Source organism: Littorina saxatilis, linkage group LG3, assembly GCF_037325665.1.
Source record: "Littorina saxatilis isolate snail1 linkage group LG3, US_GU_Lsax_2.0, whole genome shotgun sequence".
NCBI classification, from domain to species: domain Eukaryota; kingdom Metazoa; phylum Mollusca; class Gastropoda; order Littorinimorpha; family Littorinidae; genus Littorina; species Littorina saxatilis.
The window spans coordinates 31,660,888-31,678,371 of NC_090247.1; the positions used below are offsets into that span (position 1 = coordinate 31,660,888).

Sequence of the window (17,484 nt, forward strand, 5' to 3'; positions counted from 1 at the left end):
GTAAACAAAGGTAATATGCCAGCCGTGGAAGGTTGAATGCCGACACGAGATTCATTCAGTAATGCACTAACCTTGTTAATGGCTTGGCAAAGGGCAAAGTCTCCACTAGATGACGTCACTTCCACAGCCCCGAGGAAGCGCATGGTGAACTTCCAATGTTCTTCGTCGCCGTCTGAAAATGTTTTGCATAAAAGGTCAATTTTGAAGAGAGAAGTCTCGATCGATCTGTTTAAACATTGGTTTCAACGTACGTGTGACTGTATTCATTGCTCGCGGGGTTAATTTTATGAACTGATTGTCAGTAACTAGCACAGAGCCACAGCCAAAGCTACCGTATTCAGGTACGCTGACAATTCAAATGAAACATCTAATCACAGTGATTGAGTTAAATGTACAGGGAGAACATTATCAAGACAATTCGAAACAGGAAAAGTGACTGGTGGACCGTTTCATTTCCTGTGTTTTCAGATTTCAACCTGTGTCTAAATTTTAGATGCTAGACATTTCCAGATCGAAACTAGTGCGTCCTTTAACAAAATACAAAGTTAAGAACACAACTTCGCGGCAAGACTGGTGTTGTGACTGTTGTACAGCTTCTGTTATGGTTTTTACATTTTGAAATTTTTAACAATAGCAGTGTTGAAACAGAAAGACTGTTGTACAGCTTGTGTTATGGTTTTTACATTTTGATATTTTTAACAATAGCAGTGTTGAAACAGAAAAGGGAAAGGCTGTGTATAACTAGACCCTTCTCCTGTAATCAGCTGCACACATATACAAATAAAAACTATGATTACCTGAATCTTCAAGAAATTTGAGATCGTTGGCGTACATTGCTGGGAAGATTCCCCTTTCACCGGAACGGAGATTTACACCTGAAAAAGATAAACACAGATTTAGTGCCATCTGAAAGATCCTTTCATCTTCTTTCCAATAATACTTGTATGCAAAACTGAAACTGTAAAATATAACTAGTGTGACCATTTTGTGAGAGCAGTTTACGCGTCCTTTTTCATGGAACTTTCTTTGACACCAGGGCCGGTATGCAGGAGTCGGTTTTATAGAGGGTGCAGTATATCCCGGACAAAAGCCTCTAATCTCGACTCTAGCATACTGGCCCAAGTCTCTCTCTCTCTCTCTCTCTCTCTCTCTCTCTCTCTCTCTCTCTCTCTCTCTCTCTCTCTCTCTCTCTCTCTCTCTTCTTCTTCTTCATCATCATCATCATCATCATCATCATCATCATCATCATCATCATCATCATCATCATCATCTTTATCATCACGTGCTGAAGTTTTCTGACCTCCTTTTGTTGGTAAACTTTTTAACTTTTTAATTTTTAATTTTTCAATTCTATCATTCTGTGTCTGTGCGTCCCAAGGACAAATTGTAAGAAAAGGCGTAGCCTTAAATCTTAATCCTTGTTAAATAAAGTTCAATTCAATTCAATTCAATTCTCTCTCTCTTTTATTTTTTATTTTTAGGTCTGTTCATTATCTTTAAAGCGACATGCATAACTCAGATTTAAAGGCACACTCCTTCTCGTTAAAACAGTTATATGAAGTCTTATATCGCGCGCGTATCTCCAGACTCGGACTCAAGGCGCAGGGATCTATTTATGCCGTGTGAGATGGAATTTTTTTTACACAATACATCACGCATTCACATCGACCAGCAGATCGCAGCCATTTCTGCGCATTATCCTACTTTTCACGGCCTATTATTCCAAGTCACCCGGGTATTTTGGTGGACATTTTTATCTATGCCTATACAATTTTGCCAGGAAAGACCCTTTTGTCAATCGTGGGATCTTTAACGTGCACACCCCAATGCAGTGTACAACGAAGAGACCTCGGTTTTTCGTCTCATCCGAAAGACTAAGCACTTGAACCCACCACCTAGCTTAGGAAAGGGGAGAGAAAATTGCTAACGCCCTGACCCAGGGTCGAACTCGCAACCTCTCGCTTCCAAGCGCAAGTGCGTTACCACTCGGCCACCCAGTCCATGCAACACAGTTAGGCTTACAATCACAGATGTGGCCAGGCTTTGACATGGGTAAAACCACCCCTCTATTTAGACTGATACCACATATAAACACCCTCATTTCTTGCTGTGGTAAGTTGATTTTTGTAATGAATCTGTGGCTTTTACGAAACAAATTTATTAATTAAACAAAAATCATACAGTACACAGAGAGCAACCAGGCTGTTTATTTTTGGTATTTGACCAAATGGATGGACGTTCTGTGATGATGCGCCAAAAGGTGTATGTGTACGGGTAGGCGTGTGCCTTTAAGCTTTCACCCCTTCGTAAAACTAAAAACAGCCCATATGTCTATCTCAACAGTATAGATTTACCTTCACACCAGAGATCGTCATACTCCTTGATGACGTGTATTGGGTCACCAATGCCGACCTGCACCTCGTCCGCGTGACGCGGAATGAAGCGATGCATGCCGCGGTGCGTCACCTCCAGGTCATGGTACGGGGTGGACATGCTGGAGGAGGAGTGACGTCTGGAACCTGGAAAGTACAGTGGTAAGTGGTCAGTAACTGTATTGCAGGTGATACGTACACTTTGTCTGCATGAAATAGCCTGGCGGAATAATTATCAATCCTGAAGGGATGAGTGGAAGGTGGGTGGTTCTTTATTTATATGTCAAAAGGGATATAAATTCGGTGTTGTATAAACACACATGCAGATACAGAGACACAGAAACACAGCCACAGACGCACGCACGCACGTAACAACTTAACTTAATTATAATGGCACACAATCTTTCAGAGGGTTAAATGAAATAAAACATCGAATTTTGACAACTAACCATCGCCATCTGAGTTCTTCCGCCGTCTCTGCTGACTGCAGGTCACGGTAGCGGAAGCAGACGAGATTTCGCTCAGGGGTCTGGAGACTGCCTGCGCCTGCGCAAAGCTGACTTCCTCTTCCAAGCTGGCCGCCGCTCCAGCCTCTGACGTCACAGAGGACCCGCTAACGTTTCTGCTCCTGCAGGGTTTGGCAGGAGGAGGACCTGCCTCGGAAGCGACCGAAGAAGACGACGAACTAGTGTGTCTGCTTCTGCTGGATTTGGCTGGTGAGGTGGCGTAGCCAATAAGGAGTCGCTTCTTGTCAAAGAGGTGGCCCATGTGTTTGTGTATGAAGGGGTACTGTTGGGCGGCGTCAACGTCAGAGGTCGAGATAGCGGGGGCCTCGAAGGGCTCGTCAACGCTGGCCTCCCTGACCAGGGCCTCTTGGATCTCGTCGAAGATAGACCTCGTCATACAGGACGAGACTGTAGCCATGCCTGGCGTGAGGTTTAAAAGATATTATTGACTGACTAGCTGAATTACTAATTGACTGTCCGATTTCTTTTCATAGGGAGAAAAAGGTGTGAAGTATACTGTGTCCTGTCTACAAACCTCTCACTAGTCAAATAAAACATAAGAATGATCACATACAGATTCATACCTACGCACGCGCACGCACGCACCCGCAAACATACGTGCACGCACACACTCGAACGAAAGGACAAAAATAACAACAACAACCACACAATAACTCTGAAATTATGCAGAATGTCAAACGATCGAATCAGGTCAGTAAAAGATGTATATGTCCAAGCTTTTCACATTCGCGAGGGTCATCCTTCCATTTTGACACTACAGCCCGGCTGCTTCCTGTGCACGACGGGGACTGTAATTTCGTAGGGACACCTGTAGGCTTACTGATTGTGGAGGCGGGGATGTAGCTCAGTCGGTAGCGCGCTGGATTTGTATCCAGTTGGCCGCTGTCAGCGTGAGTTCGTCCCCACGTTCGGCGAGAGATTTATTTCTCAGAGTCAACTTTGTGTGCAGACTCTCCTCGGTGTCCGAACACCCCCGTGTGTACACGCAAGCACAAGACCAAGTGCGCACGAAAAAGATCCTGTAATCCATGTCAGAGTTCGGTGGGTTATAGAAACACGAAAATACCCAGCATGCTTCCTCCGAAAGCGGCGTATGGCTGCCTAAATGGCGGCGTAAAAACGGTCATACACGTAAAAGCCGTGGGAGTTTCAGCCCATGAACGAACAAACAAACTGATTGTGGAAATAGCTCAACGACAAAATAATTACCCAATGTGTGATCGAATATACCTCCCCGAAATAGACTCCATGATCAATTGTTTTGCCTTTGGCGATAGAAGGTTACTTCTATCTCAATTTCAAAAGTTTGAACATTTCAATACATGAACAGTATCGACACGCATCTTTATTCAGTTGCGTAAAAAAATAAAGCTTCAAATGACATAGAAATGAACAGAAAATATCTTGCAGTTATTGATTTTGTATCAAGCCACATAATACGTATTATGTATCTTGACTATGGACAGACTTTACAAGGAAAGTCTCTCTTCTTCGACATCAAGGGGACACAACTCGCACGATTTCCGACCATTAACAAGCCGCATACACTGCCTGTGTTAATACAAAATAAACTTTCATCCCCAAAAAATTGAAACCGACCAACTGACCCCTTTTTTGTGTGTGCCTTAATTGTCACCGGAAACCTTTTTACGAGGGTGGGGTGGCGGGGGGGGGGGGGGATGTTACACAAAAAAGGTCCTCTTTAATGTTTCATACCTTGATGCTTTCTGGGAATCTCAGGTAGCTTCCTAGGTCGTCGTGGAACCTTGATAATACTGCTGTTGTTGCAGCTATTGCTGGTGTTACTGGCGAGTGCAGACGGTGTTGTCGCAGAACTGGCGCTGACGACAGCAAGCGTGTTTGCCATAGTGACGTTTTCCTGCATCGGGGATGGAGTGACGTCACACGCCAAGGTGTAGTGCCCATGGTACTTTGTCAGCGGCTGAGAGTGGAAAGATCCGTCCAGTTGGTTAATTGGATCATAGTTAAGGTACTGTTGATCAGTCCTACACAGTGCAATGTAGGCAGTAATAGTCGAGTTTCATGAAATAGGTCGGTTGGGTTGCTTGGTTACTTGTGTTTTTTTGTGTGTGTTATTTTGATTAATTGTATCCTTGTTTGCATGCTGAGTTGATTGCATTTTATCATCATCAAACACGACACATTCACAGAAAAACACACAAACACACAAACAAACAAACACACACACACACACACACACACACACACACACACATACACACACACACACATACATATACACAGATCCCCCCCCCCACATACACACACGCATACGCATACCCCCCTTCCGCGACACACACACACACACACACACACACACAAATTTCGAAAGGACAGACACAGGGACAGACTGCAGACACATTCTCTACTCTCACACTGCAATGTCATGAGTTTATATTCTTATTATACGGTATCCTTCTGTTTTTGAATAGTGCCTGGGAACCATCCGCCTCTGGTGAATTTAAGTGTGATTTTTTTCTATTATGAATCGTAATTGTAACAAAACATTAACATTTGTAACTCATTTTGTTTTCACCATCTCATTTATTGCGTAACTTCTTTAAGATGCTAAACTGTGGTAAAGAATCATCGCAACATTTTGTTCACCCTTTCTTCTTCAGATGACAAGAATTTCAACAAACGTAGGGAATCCCTTGACTTTGGTGTCTACGTGCGAAAGCCCGTGACGAGACACACGGGACATTGTACGACGTGGTTTGAGTTATATTTTTAGAAATGGATTCTCACGGTAAACACGCATATTCCAAAACAGAAAGGTAGACAAACCGACTGACAGACGTCTCACACACACCCACACACACACACACACACACACAAACACACACACATACACACACAAGTATGCACACACACGCACACACACACACACAAATACACAAACACACACATAGGCTTACACACACACACACACACACACAAACACACACAAACACACACATACCTACACACACACACACACACACACACACACACATACACACACACACACACACACACACACACACACACACACACACACACACACACACACACACACACACACACACACACACATCCTCGCCCTCTCCTTCCAACATCCATAGCCAATTCACACACACCACACCGAATCAAAAACAAAATCAACCAGAACAAAGATATCACTGACCCTGTGAATGTCCAACTGCATGCGTGCCTTGACCGCAACGGCACCATCCGAGTCCGACGATGACCCTGAAGCTCCTCCCGTCACCTCCGCCGCTGCCCCCATCCTCCCCCTCCTATGAGGGGCAGGGGAGACTGGAAAGGCGGGAAGGGGAGGGGGGCAGTTCGGAACGTTCTGAGAAATAGAAATGTCCTCGATACTTTCAGCATCGCTGTCATCGTCGTTGGCAGCAGTAGCGTTTACTACAGCGTTGGTGCTTTCTGGATCCAGATAGAAGTGTGGGGGTTGGTGTGAGATGCAGACGTCTGGCAGGTCGTCGGAGCATCGTTTGGTACCTTGTACTAGCGTTGCTGAGTTCCCTCTGTACCTCTCCTCCTGTACAACACCCTCCTCCTTATCTGACGTCGGTCCAGCGATTCTGGTTGTACAGTCCAAAGCCGAGAGGTTGGAGTTCAACTCCTCCTGGCATTTCTCCTCCTCCACATCGCACACTAACTCCGCTCCATCCTCTTCAGGGTCTAACTCTAATGCCGACGACGTCGACGGCTGTGATGATGGTGACGACGACCTCGACGTACAGGCAACAGAAGGAGACGAGGTCCCGTTGCTGAAGCGTCCTTGGGTGTAGATCTCCTTGGAGGTCTTGCCGGGCGAGGCAGTCGCTGAGGCCGAGCTGGTAGTGGTGGTGAACCTGTTGTTGTTCTCACGGCTGGTGTCTGAAGCTTCATCGAAAATCTTCATTTTCCCCTCCTCATCTTCTGAAGAAGACGAAGAGGAAGAAGAAGATGGGGTGGACTCTTCGGACTCCTCGAGTGTGTCTGGGGAGATGTCAGCAACGAGTCTGTGGGAGGGAAGAGAGTACAGTTTGGTTAGGCACATGGTCCACAGACACAGCGACAAGAACAGCGGGTAGGCTATCAGCAGGACTGAGGTGACCACCACGTTCCACAAGCACTCGGACACCAGTGGCATTTTGGAGACAATTCTACGCACTATGGTCGAGAAAACGTCACGAAAATAGTTTTTCGAAGTTCACAAAGATTTTCCACAATACCACTGCCATATATTGGGATCAATTAATTGATGCTTTTGAAAAAAGTTCCACGGTAAAACTTGAAAATGCATGTTACAAACCGAAGACAGTTTACTATGCCATCAAAACAATATCCTTTTCCTGTGTCATACTTTCTCAACACAACAATCCATGAAATCGCATTCGTAAAGAAAGGTACAAAAGACAGCATCTCTTGCCTAACGATGGCTAAAATGCACGAGAATGGATCAATGGTTGACTCAGAAATGCACTGCAGGGTTTTATAAGCGTATTTTTTCTCTCTGTCTGTCTCTCTGTCTCTCTGTCTCTGTCTCTGTCTCTGTCTCTGTCTCTGTCTCTGTCTCTCTCTCTCTCTCTCTCTCTCTCTCTCTCTCTCTCTCTCTCTCTCTCTCTCTCTCTCTCTCCAGCCATGTATTGCTAGACTGGGCCGAGAACACTGATCGATCAATAAAGTTCTGTCAGTTCTGGGCTCAAATTTGACTGAAACCTTGCTGAGAATCACGCAAGTATTTAGCAAGTATCTTCAGTAGACTGTCTGGCTGTTTCTGATGTTTTCATGCGATCAACTACGGGTTTTTTTATTCGCGGTTCACGCAAAAAGTATATTGTGTGTAGATAGTTCTTTGTAGAGCACATGTAGAGCTTATTGCTACACAACTCAGTCCTCGTTATCCGGACGAGTGCTTTGTGGTCCTGATAGCAGAAGAGCGTTTGAAGCACTGTCACGAATGTAACACCATAATGGATATCGCTTCTGACAAGTGTAAAGGCCTCGTCACGTATTTAGTGTCGTGCGTGCAAACGAAACGGACACAACCGCAGCGTTTGCCCGTCTGCAAGCCACTGCGGGACGGATGAGAGGAAAAGCTTTTAGATGATTCAGCCGAGGGGCCATCCCTGATTTGCGTTAGTGTTCGATGCATTGTGACTCATTTCTTGCACTGTTTGTCATGGAGGAGAAATGCAACCAGAAAAAAATAGAGATAGGGGAGGGATGGGAGAGGCCTAAAGACTTGTACTCATTTGTATCGTTCTGTTTGAAGGAGAACACTCAGATTCAAAGTTATCAGTGGTAGCAGTGATATAATTGAAGGTATGCATTGATAATGCATGCTACATGCGAGGATTAGCTTGCTTCTTCAATGAAGTCGTGCTGCAGGTCACTTGACAGCGTAACCGGGATTTACCTTACAAAGAAACATTAACATTTATTTCAGGTTAACAGACATGTGGTCATTGCAGTCACTGAAATAACCTTACAGCGGGACTGAACAATCGTGATAGAAAATTAAACGAGATTACTATTCTGGTTGGGTGTGGGGGAGGGGGGGGGTCACCGTGAGCTTTGGTTATTAAATTAAGGGTTCGAGTATCAATTTTTATCATTTGTGAAACAGAAAATTTGTTCTTTCACAAGAGGTGTTGTTGTATTTTTTTTTTCCTTCACATGCTTATTTAAAATGTTCTCTCATTTACCAATATACATATTACTTCTTCCTCATTCACGCTTTGTGATTGGACATCTATCACACACGCGTGTGTGTTTGTGCGTGCGAGTGCGTGCGTGCGTGCGTGCGTGCGTACGTGCGTGCGTGTGTGTGTGCGTGTGTGCGTGTGTGTGTGTGTGTGTGTGTGTGTGTGTGTGTGTGTGTGTGTGTGCATGCGTGAGTGCGTGGAGAATGTTAAGATGATATCCATACAGTCTCCACAACATGCGCAAAATGATAGTATTAGTGTATATATTTTTGATGTTTTAATTATGTCACCTTGCGTTCAGACTGACACAAAAGGGCAGAAGATAACAAATACATTTCTTCACTCTTCACACTGCTAAAGCTCACTTCTATTGACACTGAAGCATCAGCTTCTGAGTTGCCTATTGCAGAAGAGTTGTATTTCCGTTTTGTTTCTTACAGTTTCTCTATGTCAAGCCTTCCCTGCTTCCTCGCATTTTCTTGTGAAGTTGCCATTGCCTGTCAAGTGCTAACACTAGTATTTAAAAGATTCGGGGCAATGTGCATGCTAGCTAACTGCTTCCGCCAACAGGGATCGATAAACACACGCACGCATGCACGTAAAGCAACAGATCCTATCAGTGAAGGCAGTGTTATTGGTCTCTGGAGGTTTCAACAGTAGAGTGAGATAAAAAAAAATATATATATATAAACAAGTCGCGTAAGGCGAAAATACAATATTTAGTCAAGTAGCTGTCGAACTCACAGAATGAAACTGAACGCAATGCAACGCAGCAAGACCGTATACTCGTAGTCCACCGCTCACGGCATAGGCAGTGAAATTGACAAGAAGAGCGGGGTAGTAGTTGCGCTAAGAAGGATAGCACGCTTTTCTGTACCTCTCTTTGTTTTAACTTTCTGAGCGTGTTTTTAATCCAAACATATCATATCTATATGTTTTTGGAATCAGGAACCGACAAGGAATAAGATGAAAGTGTTTTTAAATTGATTTGGACAATTCAATTTTGATAATAATTTTTATATATACTGTTCAAGAAAAGAAACGCATAGTTGCTACTTGCCAAATTTGTTTTATTTTTCGAAAAAATTAACAGAAAATCCAATATTTAGATTATCTGTTTGAAATTTGGTATGGACACAGTTGAATGCACACACAGTTCATTTGCATCTTCAAATCAATCAGTCAATCAATACGATTGGGTGCCGAGGCTGTCAAGTCAGTAGGGGGTGTGACTGCCTTGAGCAGCAACAACTGCCCGGCACCTTCTGGGCATGGACTGGATGGTGTCCCACTCCTCCTGAAGTGCCTGCAATAGATCGCGGTGATTTGCCGGCGCTTCTTCTCGCCTGCGCACACGTCTGTCCAATTCATCCCAGAGGTGTTCTATCGGGTTCATGTCTGGCGACATGGATGGCCAGGGAAGCACCTGGACATGGTGGTCGGTGAGGAACTGGGTGGTGAGTCGTGCTGTGTGCGGGCGAGCGTTGTCCTGCTGGAATATGGCATCCTGGTCAGCCAGAAGAGGAAGGGCGTGTGGGCGCAGAATTTCCTTCACGTATCGCTGGGCAGTTATGCGCCCTTGGACGTGCACCAGGGTGCTCCTTCCAGCGGTATTGATCGCCCCCCACACCATGACGCCTCCACCACCATGAACGGGTGCCTCATCCACACAGTTGGGCGCGTAACGTTCGTTTACTCTCCGGTAGACCCTCCTCCGACCATCATGTCGCTGGAGCAGGAAGTAGGACTCGTCGCTGAACCACACGTGTCTCCAGTGATTCCGGACGGTCCAGCGAAGGTGCTGGTTGCCCCACTGCACTCGGTTCTGGCGATGGCGGCGGGTGAGGACAGCTCCTCTGTGAGGTCTGCGAGCTCTCAAACCAGCTTCATGCAGGCGGTTCCGCACGGTCTGGTCCGATAATCGGTGTGGCCCGGGGAGAGCCTGGACAGAAGATGAGGCCGACAGGAAACGATTCCGGAGGTGGCGGAGCCGTATGAAGCGGTCGTGAGCAGCAGTTGTCGCCCTTGGTCTTCCCGCTCGTGGCAAGTCAGCAACGGAGCCAGTGGCTTGAAACCTGACCCACAGTCTACTGATGGTGCTCTGGGACACGTGGAAGTGCCTGGCGATTGCACTTTGACTTTGGCCTGCTTGTAAACGACCCAATGCAATTTGGCGGTCTTCTCTGCTCAATCGGGCCATCTTTCGTCGCTGAATTGTCGTCTGATTTCTTTGTGGCAAACAATCCGCTTTTATGGGTTTTGGAAGACATGATGAGAGCTCAATATTCCCCGAGTTTCACGAGATTACACTGAAGCATGACGAGTGGTCATGCCAAATGAGCAATTTTGACATTGTAGCCACTGATAACGCATGCGTCACGTGCAGAGCTCACTTGTGGCAATGGACGAAAGGTCGACGACCAGATAAACATTTTCTGCAGTTTGGTGGATATCCTTGTAGCCATATAACTAAATTAACCAAATATTACAAGCTATGCGTTTCTTTTTTTGAACAGTATATTTAATTTTCAGAGCTTGTTTTTAATCCGAATATAACATATTTATATGTTTTTGGAATCAGCAAATGATGGAGAATAAGATAAACGTAAATTTGGATCGTTTTATAAATTTTTATTGTTTTTTACAATTTTCAGATTTTTAATGACCAAAGTCATTAATTAATTTTTAAGCCACCAAGCTGAAATGCAATACCGAAGTCCGGGCTTCGTCGAAGATTACTTGACCAAAATTTCAACCAATTTGGTTGAAAAATGAGGGCGTGACAGTGCCGCCTCAACTTTCACGAAAAGCCGGATATGACGTCATCAAAGACATTTATCAAAAAAATGAAAAAAAACGTATGGGGATTTCATACCCAGGAACTCTCATGTCAAATTTCATAAAGATCGGTCCAGTAGTTTAGTCTGAATCGCTCTACACACACACACACACACGCACACACGCACATACACCACGACCCTCGTTTCGATTCCCACTCGATGTTAAAATATTTAGTCAAAACTTGACTAAATATAAACAAGTCGCGTAAGGCGAAAATACAATATTTAGTCAAGTAGCTGTCGAACTCACAGAATGAAACTGAACGCAACGCAACGCAGCAAGACCGTATACTCGTAGCATCGTCACTCCACCGCCCGTGGCAAAGGCAGTGCCCGTGGAATTGACAAGAAGAGCGGGGTATTCGTTGCGCTAAGAAGGATAGCACGCTTTTCTGTACCTCTCTTCGTTTTAACTTTCTGAGCGTGTTTTTAATCCAAACATATCATATCTATATATTTTTGGAATCAGGAACCGACAAGGAATAAGATGAAAGTGTTTTTGAATTGATTTCGAAAAAAAAATTTTGATAATAATTTTTATATATTTAATTTTCAGAGCTTGTTTTTAATCCGAATATAACATATTTATATGTTTTTGGAATCAGCAAATGATGGAGAATAAGATAAACGTAAATTTGGATCGTTTTATAAATTTTTATTTTTTTTTACAATTTTCAGATTTTTAATGACCAAAGTCATTAATTAATTTTTAAGCCACCAAGCTGAAATGCAATACCGAAGTCCGGGCTTCGTCGAAGATTACTTGACCAAAATTTCAACCAATTTGGTTGAAAAATGAGGGCGTGACAGTGCCGCCTCAACTTTCACGAAAAGCCGGATATGACGTCATCAAAGACATTTATCAAAAAAATGAAAAAAAACGTTCGGGGATTTCATACCCAGGAACTCTCATGTCAAATTTCATAAAGATCGGTCCAGTAGTTTAGTCTGAATCGCTCTACACACACACACACACACACACACGCACAGACAGACAGACAGACAGACACACATACACCATACCCTCGTTTCGATTCCCCCTCGATGTTAAAATATTTAGTCAAAACTTGACTAAATATAAAAATGAGGGTGTGACAGTGCCGCCTCAACTTTTACGAAAAGCCGGATATGACGTCATCAAAGACATTTAACAAAAAAATGAAAAAAACGTCTGGAGATACCATACTCAGGATCTCTCATGTCAAGTTTCATGATGATCGGTCCAGTAGTTTTCTCTGAATCGCTCTACACACACACACACACACACACACACACACACACACACACACACACACACACACATACACCACGACCCTCGTCTCGATTCCCCCCTCTACGTTAAAACATTTAGTAAAAACTTGACTAAATGTAAAAAGGGATATGTGTGTTTGTCTGAGGGGCGCTAGAATTTTCCAGATGGAACCTAATAGAAGCAGAGGAGAGGTGTGGTTGTTTTCAATGCTATTTCTGTAGTCTCTATATACATTTCATGGAATATGCATATGGTCCCAGGATTTTTCAGGAAATTTACATATCTCTTGAGTGAGTGAAGTGAGAATATAATTATAATCCTTGATTTATTTTTCCAGAAAATATACGTCTTTCTTGGTTATACATAATTATGCATTGTATGGAAAGCACGCAGCATGTAAATCACGAGCTTTCGTTTACTCTTTGATGCAAGATACATGTACAGGTTTTGTTCAGCGAGAGCTACATCGAGTAAACAGTGGTCCCTCCGTTTTGAAAACCTTTCAACCTGTGAAAATTATAGTTCCTATTTGTTTGAGAGATAGTCAGTCTTATTATGGGGGTTGGGGTTAATATAACAAGCTTTATACTACCAAAACCATTCAGAGCGGAGTGTTTTGAAATAGATACCCGGCCACTGCATTCCTTAATTACTTCTTATTGGGTTGGAATTATGACATGCACTCAGTGGAAGCAACATAAACTCTCTTACGTGCTTTATAAACACGAAGTAGCAGGTTAACTGATCTTACATTATCTTTTCTCATCTTCGAAGCTTGTCTTTTGACTTTACAACTATTTTTTTTATATTTCCAAAGAGGACACGCTCCTATAGCACGCAAAACTCAAATAATTCCTTCCAAGCCTCAGACGGTCACGGAGTCTGGTCTTCTCTCTCTCTCATCTTGGAGGACAGGAGTAAAGTTACATTTCTTTCTTTATTTGGTGTTTAACGTCGTTTTCAACCACGAAGTAAAGTTACAGCCCTGCTGTAAATTTGATATTGTGTAAAGAGAACAGCTACGGATCTATTCTGCTCTTTCTTGCTACCAGGAGACCCAGAAAAGTTACGACCGTGACCGTGTTTAGCTGTGTCATAAATCGAAGTTCTTGCGTCAACACTGAACAGACCACCTCCGCACTCACGGCCTGGGTAAGGTCAGAATCGAACAAATATTCTGCTGACACGCTGTTTCAATCTCCGTTTCATGCATGCGTTCAGACGAAGAGTGTGCGGAATTGGTGCTGTTTTATTTACACAATGGACAAACCGAACAAAGGAAACCGCCCTGCCCCAGGATGATGGGGGTCCTTTCGTCTCGAGTCGTTAAGACAATTGATAAGGGTGAAGTCTGTGAGGAATAAACAGTCGATGTTTAAAACAGTCGATGTTCAATCCATCGACAACGAAAACCGCTCAGACTGCCTGTAGCCCTGAAGTCTCGTGTGGAGAATTCACAACAGACTTGGAACCAGTTATTTCCAGTGAGATTGCCACGCGACCGTAGTTGGCTTAGTGAAATTTCTCAGTGGGTATCCTGGTTTGGTATTGGTTGACGTGAGCGTCCACATGTGACAGCGCTGATGGTAGGAACGAATATTGAGGGCCCCAAAGGGTTTAAAATCGTGATCGTGATTGGCATTTTTTTACCTTTCTGTGACCGTGATTGCCGAAATTTCCATTTCTGTGATCGTGATGGGACTTTGCCCGTGATCCGTGATGACAAAAAAATCAAGTCTCGTGATCGTGATCGTCATTTGTTTTCGTGACCGTGATGGGCATTATTGCAAAGCATTTTATTTTCAACGTACATTTTTCACAGCTGTATCACTCTATGATCCTCTATTCGTCAAGGTGTTTGTGATCGTGAAAACAAAAATCAAGGTAACTGTGATCGTGAAAGCTAAAATTTCCCTTCCCGTGATCGTGATGATACCCCCCCTTTGGGGCCCTCAATATTACCATCGGAGAAAACTGAAGCAAAATTTATTAAAGAAGAAGGCAGCGCTGACGGTTCGAAAGAATATAACCATCGGAGTAAATTAAATCGAAAGTGATTTAAAGGTTGAAAATGGAGACCATTATTCCAACCAGCTGTAGCACTGTGTCCCCGTCTGAGAGGAAAGGAGAGGCTTACTTTTACTGTGAACGAATGTGCTTGATGTTACGGAAGGGAACTGGGTTAGAAGTTACTGTTGCGAGATACAATATTCTTGACATATTGACTTCGTTCGAACCCCATTTTTGAGTGAGAGAGAGAAAGAAAAATACTTGGACTGTGGTGAACATACTGTAGATGCGGATATGTAATGAGATCTGCCCTTTAAAATGGCGTACGTTCCAGTTCGCAGTCTCTTGACCTGTTCACCTAAGTTGCCCCTTTTAGTAAGTCTTCTGGTTCGATGCTTCCTTACTGCGTTTAAATACAAGACCAATGCCATCGTCTGATGCTGTGTCGTCGTAAACAGATGAAATAGGGAAACTAATAACGATCTTTTCCTGGACTCCAGAGACTGACCGAAATAAACAGCACTTTTACTTCACTTTGTCCAATGACCCATTGACTTTGCTATCTACTGAGTAGATGGCAGTAGTCATGATAATAAACAAAGCCTACAATTGATTAGCCTATACAATATTCTTGACAATAGGGATCCTTCGGGTAAATGACCCATGTACACGCACTCCACATAGTGCCTCCAAGCGTTAGGGCCGATAAAAAAAATACAATATTGGCGAAACAATTATGGTATATTCCGTCCACACACTCACATGACATTTCCAGCTAAAGATTACAAAACATCTGTTAACCCTTAAACCAAAACATCCAGACAGTACAATCCAAATCCACAGAAAATACTCCGAAATCTATTATGGATTGAACACTTATGCAAGAAAACAGATTGGGTGGTCATGCACAAATCTCACACTGGTACCGTACCTGAAAGTAATGTCTGGACACAAGGGCTGATACACTTTCATCATGGTCGCGTACTCCACACATCAGACGATCGTCTAGAATCACCCACTGATTCTGTCTCCTAGACCTTTCAGCTGCTTTGTCTTGGTCAGCCTCTCTAACCTAGGCTTCACAGAGACATTATTATCCTCACTTGCAACCCTCGTCCGCCATATTTACATTTCTGACCAATGAGATCGACGATTCCGAGTCGTGTGAATGGCGGCATAAATTATGAAATGTCGTCTGCGTAGGACGGCGGCCATGTTGTGATGCAGGCTTGTAGGCCTACAGCACGCGCTGTGGAATCGACAAAAGTGGAAGCCAGGAACTCGCAAAATGACGCAGTGGTCGCGCGTGGAAGGGAGGATATTGATCTAGAAGATTCATCGCAGCATTGGCACTGACGGAGAGTGACAAAACACAGAGAGAGAGAGAGAGAGAGAGAGAGAGAGAGAGAGAGAGAGAGAGGAGTGTGTGTGTGTGTGTGTGCCAGAGTGCGTGTGCGTGTGTGTGTGTGATTGTGTGTGTGTGATTGTGTGTGTGTGTGTGTGTGTGTGTGTGTGTGTGTGTGTGTGTGTGTGTGTATGTCAGTGTGCGCGCCGCGTGTTTTTGCGTGCTTGAGAGAGACATACAGACTGACAAACAGAGCGTCAAACAGGGATCCCCAGGAGCAACCGGCAGCATTCATAGTAGCTCTTGATATCAATACCGGCTTATCGCAACTTCTAATTCAAACACAGTTGTGATTCTGAGTTGGCTATGCATTTCTTTTAGTACCAGTAAAATTATGCAGTAACTGAATACAAAAACCTCCGATGCAAACAATGTCATGCAGTCAAGAACTTCAAGGCGTCATTTCGAGTATTGACACATTTTTTGTTTTGAATTTGATTCTGTTTTCGTATGACTGGTGTTAAAGGAGGACCGAACTTTGTGTCTGGTCTGCCGTTCTGCCTCCGATGCACAGTGTCAGTGCCGCGTTTGCGAATGTCAGCAAAACTGACTGGCGACGAGCACAGTCATTTACCTGTAATTCGGCCGGAATGCCTGCAAGCTTAAAACGTAGTCGCACTTATAGTTTTGAGCTGGATATACGTTTCTTAATGCTAACGATTGCTGAGCACAGAAAAATTATATTACTGGGTTTGTATCTGTTCAAAAATCGAGTACAGGACAGTGGTCTTGCCGCTGTATTCAGGAAGATTTGTGCAGCCGTACGAAGCATGTGCTTTGTTTCTGTTGCGGTGAAACGCAAAACACACACGCTTTAAGGAGACTCGATCTTTTCTTCCTGCTCTAGATCCATGCCCTTTTAAGAATGCTAATTGCCGTCTGTGTTTTTTGGGCCTTGATCGTCCATTTCCCTTTGCCGCAGTTGTTCAGTTTACGCGCAGCGTTCTCTTGCGGCCAACCCAGCGGCATCTAGCACGAAACAGCTTTCAGCGGAAAAGAGAAATTCAGCATGATTACGAAATCCCGTTTTTCGTTAAATGGCGCTTAAATATGCAACAGTGCCTTGATTCTCGGTGGCTATTCCACGGGCAGCTGTCTTGGAGGTATCATTATAAAGCCCTCGTTTATCCTCGACTAAAAATGGAAGTCACAGCGATTATCTATCTCGTTCAGCTGCTTGTTCTGATAATTATGTACAAAACATCACATCGAAATCCGTGCGGTTCAGCATAAAGTGGTATGAGTGTCTATATCCGCCGGGCATGTCCACTTTTTCGTTCGTGAATACAAATGACTGTTTGGTTTTACTATGTGACGTATAGGAGCAGGGCCGGACCCAGGGGGGGGGGGGGGGGGGGGGGGGG

At 44.0% G+C, this 17,484-nt stretch overlaps 1 protein-coding gene across 2 annotated transcripts in view; it reads right to left on the minus strand.

Moving 5' to 3' along the window:
• LOC138962156 (pneumococcal serine-rich repeat protein-like) overlaps nucleotides 1–15,823 on the minus strand; it is a 29,723-nt gene extending 13,900 nt beyond the window's left edge. The window contains exons 1-7 of one of the 2 annotated variants that reach the window (XM_070333882.1): nucleotides 15,647–15,823; nucleotides 6,087–6,924; nucleotides 4,616–4,841; nucleotides 2,822–3,298; nucleotides 2,355–2,519; nucleotides 798–875; nucleotides 72–172 (exon numbers count right to left, since the gene is read on the minus strand). In XM_070333882.1, coding sequence (XP_070189983.1) covers nucleotides 72–172; nucleotides 798–875; nucleotides 2,355–2,519; nucleotides 2,822–3,298; nucleotides 4,616–4,841; nucleotides 6,087–6,924; nucleotides 15,647–15,690 — 1,929 coding nt within the window. In that variant the 5' untranslated portion in view covers nucleotides 15,691–15,823. Of the gene's footprint in view, nucleotides 1–71; nucleotides 173–797; nucleotides 876–2,354; nucleotides 2,520–2,821; nucleotides 3,299–4,615; nucleotides 4,842–6,086; nucleotides 7,183–15,646 lie in introns of those variants that run through there. The other variant, XM_070333881.1, reaches the window with a different exon arrangement.
• Nucleotides 15,824–17,484: the final 1,661 nt, after the last annotated feature.